The sequence below is a fragment of the Leguminivora glycinivorella genome, chromosome 23 (assembly GCF_023078275.1).
Source record: "Leguminivora glycinivorella isolate SPB_JAAS2020 chromosome 23, LegGlyc_1.1, whole genome shotgun sequence".
Lineage (NCBI taxonomy): Eukaryota > Metazoa > Arthropoda > Insecta > Lepidoptera > Tortricidae > Leguminivora > Leguminivora glycinivorella.
The window spans coordinates 6,294,156-6,303,491 of NC_062993.1; the positions used below are offsets into that span (position 1 = coordinate 6,294,156).

Below are 9,336 nucleotides of genomic sequence, written 5' to 3' on the forward strand. Positions count from 1 at the left end.
AAAGAATAGAGATAGTCATCAAGCACTTACTTAATATTAAGCTCCCCGGCAAGACGACCTGGATTTCGCTGTAGTATTACAACGAGTTAATCACAGGAAAACAACACTGACAGAGTTTATTGAGAAAATTTTGTATGTTCATTCACATCAAATTCACAGTAAACAGAAATGCCGCAAGTCCTGAGCAATAATACCAGTATATTGTGCAACGATTTCCTCAGAAAAATATTATTGAAGAAATTCGCACTTTATTAATATACCACGTTTTACGTCCAGTTATGTAATACACGGAGTTATTCTAGTAAGTGAAATAAGAAATATAATACATTTATAATGAATTATTGTGATGTACTAGTTTTTATTAACTGTTTGAGGGATTTTACGCGTGGCTTCAGGGTAATTTCAAAAAGTGGCAACAGTGTAACTGTCAGATTTATGGCGTAAACGCTACGATTGACGCAAATAATGTCTTGTTTATGTCAAATACTATAAATTACCCTACTATGACAAAACTTAAAAAAATACAAGAATTCGTTCATTTTATCTGAAAATGTACTTTTTTGTAATAAATGTTTATATATGTTATCAAAAAAAATGCTCGACATACAATATTCAATTATTTTGCGTTCCGATTCATCAGTTTCCTCAGATGAGGTCATCGGGCTTGGCAAAGTGTCACATTCAGAATCTGTCAAAACAAATTGGTCAATGGTACTTGTGTCGAAATATCCTTAATTTACCAACAAAATGGGTCTATTTGGCAAATCTAATGATCGAAATCCAAAGGAAATGGTGCGTTATTCTATAATTAACCTTCAGAAATTCTGAAACGGATAAAGAATGTACATAAACTATTTAATTTCAGGTAAACGAATGGTCACACAAACTACGTAAAGAAGGGTACAATTTGGATAGACAAATTCGAGGTATGACGAATCTCTAGGCCATTAAAGCACCTCGTACTTGGTAGCTCATATAATGAAGAATATAAATAATTAGTTTACGTTAATATGACTATGTTTTCCAGCAATACAGCGCGAAGAGGAAAAGATAAAGCGTTCTCTAAAAGAGGCAGCCACAAAGAACGACAAGCAAGTGTGTACAATATTGGCAAAGGAAATCATACGGTCGCGGAAGGCTATAAGTAAAATATACACTAGCAAAGCACATTTGAACTCAGTACAAATGCAGATGAAGAATCAGCTAGGTAACTCAATTTTCTTTATATTGTGTAGTTCTAAGTTAGTAAATAATAATAAATTCATTTATTGAAGTCAAACTTCATTCAATTCATTTTATGTTTTTTTTTTCGTAACATATATATTGCTAGAAAAAATATTTTGGATTATGAGAACTTTATTAAGGTAATAAAACTTAAATAACAAATAAATAATAAGATTACTAAGCTAACTCAAAAAAATAATAAAACAACTTAAAATTAAAAAGTAATCTAAACTAAAATACATCTAAATAGGGCCCCCGTGGCATTGTGCCAAAGATGCTGGCAGCATTCCCTCGCTGAATAGTGATGCTTATGCTTTTATGTTTAGTTGGTGTTAGAATGAACCCTTTGATCAACAAATGCTTCAAGTAACACATGCGGTGCCTAAGGCCATTTCAACAAGGTTGACATACAAACATACATGTTCCAATACCGGATACAATAAGTATTTAAATTTATTAGGGTCAAGTAAGAATAAATAAAAATAAAAAAGCCTTTTATTCTAACTGCATTATTACAATTTTTTTACATTAAATTTGATTTAATTATGCTGGTGCATTAGACCCTTTTTGGGTGAAGGCCTCCTCGATCGATTTCCACATGTCCCTATCTTTGGCAGTTTGGGTCAAATAAGAATACATGTACAAAAATTATACTTCCAACCTTAAAATAAAACACCGGATACAATTGATGTGGTGACTTGTAAAGGTTTGATGACTTCTTTGATTTAAATTCCCGACGGAATTCCAGCGATCCTACTAAAGAAATGTAAAGCTATTCTGCCACCACTGACGCACATTATGATAGAATCATTCAACACATCAACCGTGCCGCAGAAGTGGAGGAACGCCATAGTGACACCTATTTACAAAAAAGGAGACAAGCTCAACCCCAATAACTATAGACCTATCAGTCTAACTTGTCTAGCCGTTAAACTAATGGAAGCGATTATAAACGACGAAATAAGACAAATCCTAGATAGTAACCATATCATCGTCGATCAACAACATGGATTCATGAAAAGGAGATCCACCGTCACCAACCTATTAGCATGTGTCAAAACCTGGTCTCACCATCTGGATAACGCGGAACCAATCGACGTGATATACCTAGACTATGAAAAAGCCTTTGATAGAGTGCCTCATCGCAGACTCATGGCTAAGTTGGAACACTTCAGCATAAGGGGAAAGCTTCTACAATGGATAGAATCATTTCTAAAAGACAGAAAATTCAGGGTGCGAATAGCTGACAGCGTATCTGACGAATTTGATGTCTGGAGTGGCGTTCCGCAAGGATCGGTGATCTCAACCACCTTGTTTAATATATTTGTGACTGACTTACAAACCGTCATCAAGTCCAACTTCAGCTTCTTCGCGGACGACTCCAAGCTGTTTGTTAACCCACTGATAGACCACAACAAGCTACAGTTAGACCTGGACAGAATTAAGGACTGGTGCCTCACATGGCTTATAAATTTGAACGAAACAAAATGCACAGTTCTGCACATGCACAAAAAGAACCCAAATTTGCCCTATACTTTAAATAATGTACAGTTAGTAGATACTGCGACTCAACAAGACCTGGGAGTTATTATGTCTAACGACCTGAAGTGGGAACCGCATATTTCCAAAATGGTAAAAAAGGCCAACTCGATAGTTTACATAATTAGAAGAGCTTTTCGTATCCTTACTCCTGAAACAATGCTTAAAATATACAAGACCTATATAAGACCTATTCTGGAATACGGTTTTCAAGTATGGAATCCGTACTTCAAAAAAGACATTGATATGATCGAGCGAGTGCAGCGTAGATTTACTAAAATTCCCGCACAACTAAAGTCACTCTCCTACGAAGAAAGATTAGTGAAGCTGGGCCTGACGTCACTGCAAAAGAGGCGTGAACGTGGAGATTTGATCGAGACCTTTAAAATCATTCAAGGGTACTATGACTGTCCAGAACTAGTCGACCTGTTCACTCGAAATTCAAACACGCGCACAAGAGGACACAACATAAAACTTGTAACAACAAAGCACAAAACAAATATCGGTAAAAACTTCATTACAAACAGAATAGTGCAAGCTTGGAACAAATTACCCTCTGAAGTTGTGAACTCTACCAGTGTTAATCAATTTAAAAATAGACTAGATAAACTATCTAAGTAGTGAAATCGTGCAAAGTGAACTATGATTTAGACGTACCAGCATCAGCTGCCTGTCTAAAACGAAATAATAATAATAAATCTCATCAAAAACAGAACTTCTTACTACAAGTACACCCCACAAATTGTCCTAGAGTCCACTGAGTTTAAACTATACTGGGACAGAAGACAGAACTATCATCACCGACCAAACTGTACATTACAATAGACCTGACATCACACTTCACGATAAAGCAGCAAAAACCGTATATCTCATCGACATAGCCATACCTAATACCCACAATCTCGCATCTACACACACTGAAAAAATAAGTAAATACACTGATTTGTCCATTGAGATAAAAGCTCAATGGCGAGCAAACACGGTAAAAACCATACCAATCATAATTTCATCCACAGGCGTTATTCCTCGTACCCTCCACACCAGCCTGAAAACACTCAATATTCACCCACTTACATATATTCTTCTACAAAAAGCTGCTATTATGAATACCTGTAGAATAGTACGCAAATTTCTAGCTCTCGAACAGTAGAATATAGAATATTTTTCCACACTCGTTTGGCCAAAAGCCCGCGATTGTGGAAGTATAATGTCCTCCTCCAGGAGAGAAAAATTAAAGAAAATTACATAAATAATAATAATAAATTTGTAATTTAATTTTGTTACAGCTACCTTAAGAGTTGCGGGATCATTGCAAAAGTCCACAGAGGTAATTTTTCATTGATATAACCTTTCAATCAATTATAAATTAAAAAGCATAATAATTAGTGTTTAGGCGTCAGAAGCGATGTCTTAGATCCATATACGGATTAAGACAAAGAGATTTGTGTAGGCCACTTTTTAAAAATCTAAAATTGTTAACTTTGCCATGCCTGTATATTAGCGAAGTTTCCATATTTGTTAAAGCCAATAGTCACCTTTTTGAACTCAAACAACCCAGGCTGAGGCTGCAAGCCAAGTATGGATTGGATAAAATTTGCCCAAAACATAAATCAGCAACATACAAAAATAGTGTCACGGCAATGGGTGTCAAAGTTTTTAATCATCTTCCTTATGATTTAAAGAAGTTACCACTGGAGGCTTTCAAGAAGAAAATGTATGCTTGGCTAACAGATAAGATGTGTACCTAACTATTGTATACCTTACACTGGTAGAAAATGGAGATACCTACTATGTAATACGACCATCTGTATAACCTGTTTTCCTACAATAAATACATTTTACTTTACTTTACTTTACCAAAGTGTTAAGGGAGAAGCTAGCTCAGACTTAAAATGCATATAGATAGGATGAAATCCAACATAGTCCTTTCAAAGGGGACAGTCAGGCATAAAGAAGTGATGATTTCTGTACCTTGTCGCTTTCAATCATTTGACAATATTGTATGACATTTCAAACAAGACGTTAATATGACAAGGTACAGAAATCATTTGACAATTTTTTTTTGTACCTAAAACTAATTTAGATTTTTAATTATGTAACTGTAATACAAATCCACAGTAACTAAATATTCTTTAACAAAGTTATAATAAACAAACAATAATTTTACTCTACAGGTAATGCAAGCTATGCAAGCTCTCATCCGTTTACCCGAGATAGCCAATATCATGCAAGAGATGAGTAAAGAGATGATGAAGGCCGGCATCATTGAAGAGATGTTGGACGAGACCATGTCTGCGGTGGAGGATGAAGAGGAAATGGAGGAGGCGGCACAGAGCGAGGTTGACAAGGTTAGATTATGACACATAGTCTGTTTGTGAAGGATGGCAATATCAACATCAAGAAAGGAAAGAAAACCTATTATGTATTTTTCTATGTATCACTGTATTTAAAACATACTGTTTTGTACCAAAGCTCTCCAATGATCATGGTCTTCTGCAGTCCTAATAATATGTGGTAGATATATAAATACAAAAGTTATATTGAGTAGACGGTCTTTCTGGGATAGTGTCCCCAACACTGACCTTATACAGAATTAATAAGTAAATAAATATTGGGGACACCTTACACAGATCAACTTAGTCCCAAACTAAGCAAAGCTTGTACTATTATGGGTGCTAAGCGACGATATACATACTTAAATAGATAAATACATACTTATATACATAGAAATCATGCATGACTCAGGAACAAATATCTGTGCTCATCACACAAATTTGATAATGTTTTTTTTCATTTCCGCTAGGGTTGTCTGGTAGAGATCGTTCTTTAGCGATAAGACCGCCTGTTGTCTGCCTCTATTTATAATCGTTTGTTTTGTCTCCACTGTATATTTTTTCTGTATCTTTTGCTGAGGTGTGCCAATAAAGGGTATTCTATCTATCTATCTATAAATGCCCTTACCGGGATGCGAACCCAGGACCGCGATTTAGCAGCAATGTTGCCATATTCCCATTTCCAAAAATAAAATAAGACATAATATTTATACCATTGAATCGATTATATATTACTTCCCTTCAGGTGCTATGGGAGCTAACGCAGGGGAAGCTCGGCGAAGCCCCCGCGCCGCCCACGGCCGTCGGGGCGCCGTCCACGAGCCGCGAGGCGGAGCCCGAGCCCGACGAGGCGGAGCTGGACGAGATGCAGACCCGGCTGGAGGCGCTGCGCTCTTAGTGGTGGGTGGACACTGCTTTAATGCATATAGACAGACAAAATGGCGATGGATCTTTTATAAAATGTAGGAGTATGCAGGTACATATATGAAAAAAGTGTACCAGCAATATTTCTGCCATCGTCTGCAGCATTCACAGGCATTTGGTGACAGTTTCTGTTACGCTGCTACGACATGCTGGAATAACTTACCCCCGTCGATCCATATCACATGTATAGATTTGTAAAGTTAGCTTTTAATATATAAAATAGGCAAATTAGCAAAATATATCTATGAAGGTACATTTTTATTAAATGTAAGATCACGTAGGGTATACCTGTAATGGCTGTAACTTGTTTGCTTTCATAACAAGCGCGGCAGACAGTTTCCGTTACGCCCTAACGATATGCTGGAATAACTTTCCTCCACCATCCATATATTACTACTAAGATAACTATATAATATCGCTATTTGAAGATTGTAAATAAGCAATAACTGATGTTTATTTTTGTACAATAGTCTCTTATCTTTCTTTTTTTCAGATACAAAACTTACTTTTAAAGGACTCGCTAGATGGCATGGAGCGTGAAGTCTGCTATTGCCTTGTATTTTGTACATAATAAGTTCTTAGAGAATCGCTTAACGTTTAATGTTGTGCATTTTCGAATATTTACAATTATTTTTATTATAAAGTGTATTTATTTACTAATTGGCAGAATTAACTTCACATTATTTTCTTTGGAACTAATTGTTTTTGAGAATAAGAGTACCTTTTTTTGTTAATCAATTTCCATAAATATATGTATAGATAACCGTGATTGAGTTGATTGGCCAAAAAGTGTGTCCACATGAGATGGTAAAGTTGAGGCTGGATCTCGCACTTATTGCCACAGTCAAAATCATTTAAAAAAAACCCATCATCAAAAGTCCATGTCAATGTCACACTAATTTTCTTCCAAAATTTTACATTTTAAAATTGTTATTTTAACTTGTATATTTGTTTTCCATTGTTGATATTTAATCTGTATAATTTGACATGTTTTTATACAGGCTGGTTTTTTAAGAACTCAATCACAAAAGTTATTATTGAATAATTGTTATAAACATGCTGTTGTAGCTTAAATGTGAAGTTTATACGATTGAAATAAATTAATGCACTAATCATACTTTGAGTTTGAATTTAGATATGCAAAATCTTCTTCTTCAACCAAGCTTTTTCCCGGCCCGGTCCGGGCCGATCCGGTAACAACATAACCAGGGAGCGTACTTTTCATGCCGATGACATTAATCTGACGCCACGCTCCGTATAGGGTGATCCCAAATAGTTTTATTGTAAATTATTAATCATTAGTCGTCAATCATTTTAATCGTGTACAAATTACTTCAAATACAGTAGTCCATTTACATGTGGCATAAATAATACCTACTTGAAATGTGAAACGTGAATAAAATTATTTGATCTGTTTTTATACGTAAATTTAATTAAATAGTATTGTTAACAACACATTACAATAAATACGTAGAAAAGAGAATTCCTCTCTAACGTAAAGCACACCATCCTTCTTGCATTCATTACCATGCAAAGAAATTCATAACTTAAAATGATTAATGACTAATGATTAACTATTTACAATAAAACAATTTGTGATCACCCTATATGGAGTGTGACGTCAAATCACAGAACACCCCACTAGAAGCCAAATGCAAGCGATATTGTTCGAGACGCAAATCACCAATCCTTGCGGGGTGAGGCGGGCGCGCACGGTGCTGCCATTGGTCGTTTCAAATAATGGCGCGCCTTTATGATTAGCAGTAGGGATGGGAATGGGACATGTCTATTATAGACAATGGTACCGGTACCAGTACTGTGGTGAATTTGTTTTGCAACAAATTATAATATTATAATTAAATTATAATAAGGCCTAGTTACCCTTCGGGTTGGAAGGTCAGATGGCAGTCGCTTTCATAAAACTAGTGCCTACGCCAAATCTTGGTAGTAGTTTCCAAAGCGGACCCCAGGCTCCCATGAGCCGTGGCGAATGCCGATGCCGGGATAACGCAAGGAGGATGATAATTGTGATAGCATCTCAATAAAAATCATTCTAGTAACTAATAACTAAACTGTGCATTTTTACTTACGTTTACTAAGTTAAATAACCAACTAAATATTTTAAACTAATCAATGAACTAAATACCACTACAGACTCTACAGATTCTAAATAATTATTCACTATTACAAATCTGCTTTCTTTTATATTTCATAAAATGGTAGCACATGGTACGAACGGCAGTACGAAGTTCCCGCAACAGACATAAACTAACATGGCCCCATGCCTAGTCGTTTACGTGAAAGGGATAGCATATCACATTGTTAACTCGGTAAAGAGGGATGGACGCGCCTCGGCGCCGCTCAGCACAACCATATTGACCAGTATAAATGAACTCCGCGGACAATAAACAATATTCAACAAAATAATTAATTTGACTTAACTGTGGAATGTTATTCCATCTTTTTACATGTAGAAGTGTTAGAAGACTTGCCACACCACTTTATGCTGTAAGAGACCATTGTTTGCAACCAAAATTGATTATTTAAGATTTTTTCCCGAGCGGACACGGACACTGTTAGCGGGTCGTATACTTGGGCGCTACTGATCGGTGTCGCACGCGTTCAAACTTTTATAAACCTGATTTGTCGTATGCTTGGTGACCGCGAGTCGCCCTGTAAGGGCCATCTTGTTGTATTGATCTGTGCGTCAAATTGATGTCATCGGCACGAAAAGTACGCTCCCTGAACATAACTATGCAAAAATATGAAAAAAAAAACATTATTCATCAATCGCTTACCCTTTTCCCATTCAATTGGCTTAACCCCTCGTATATGCGGCCTGTCAATTTTGATCATTGAAATAGTGACCTTGACATTTAAAACAATAGATTAAAATTCCCACGCACGGATCCGTGTCTAAGCATACGAGGGGTTAAGGGTATAGAATAAAATAAATATAGAATAAAGTAAATAGAATCATAGGTACCTACTTTTGGCACTTTGTCGGTATCTATAATATCTTCAAAAAAGTTTACAAGTTTCTAATGGGTCGGCAACGCGCATGTGACACCCCTTGAGTTGCAGGCATCCATAGGGCATCCATAGGCGGACCGTAAACCTGTTTACGTGTGACCGCTATCCATCAGCCAAACGGACCAGGTTGTAAATCCTTGTTGATTTTGCCACCGACGTAAACCAAAGAGCACTAGGCGCTATTTTAACCAAAAAATCGATATTTAATAGCTACCTTTACTGTTGTTTGGTACTAATAAGAGTAATAAGTAATTTTAAGTGACATTTAGGCACTGCTCCCACC

General features: G+C 36.2%; 1 protein-coding gene across 1 annotated transcript; it reads left to right on the forward strand.

The window, feature by feature from the left end:
- Nucleotides 1-650: 650 nt before the first annotated feature.
- On the forward strand, nt 651-7,137 carry LOC125238321 (charged multivesicular body protein 3). The gene is made up of 7 exons (XM_048145620.1): nt 651-792; nt 866-926; nt 1,028-1,207; nt 4,050-4,090; nt 4,938-5,111; nt 5,842-5,996; nt 6,514-7,137. Exons 1-6 carry the CDS (start codon nt 748-750, stop codon nt 5,992-5,994), a joined length of 654 nt encoding a protein of 217 aa, XP_048001577.1. The 5' UTR covers nt 651-747; the 3' UTR covers nt 5,995-5,996; nt 6,514-7,137.
- Nucleotides 7,138-9,336: the final 2,199 nt, after the last annotated feature.

Coding starts and splice junctions, on each gene's coding strand:
- LOC125238321 (XM_048145620.1), top strand. CDS start 748: ATGGGTCTATTTGGCAAATCTAATGATCGAAATCCAAAGGAAATG. Junction 793..865: donor ATCGAAATCCAAAGGAAATG/GTGCGTTATTCT, acceptor ATTTAATTTCAG/GTAAACGAATGGTCACACAA. Junction 1,208..4,049: donor GCAGATGAAGAATCAGCTAG/GTAACTCAATTT, acceptor ATTTTGTTACAG/CTACCTTAAGAGTTGCGGGA.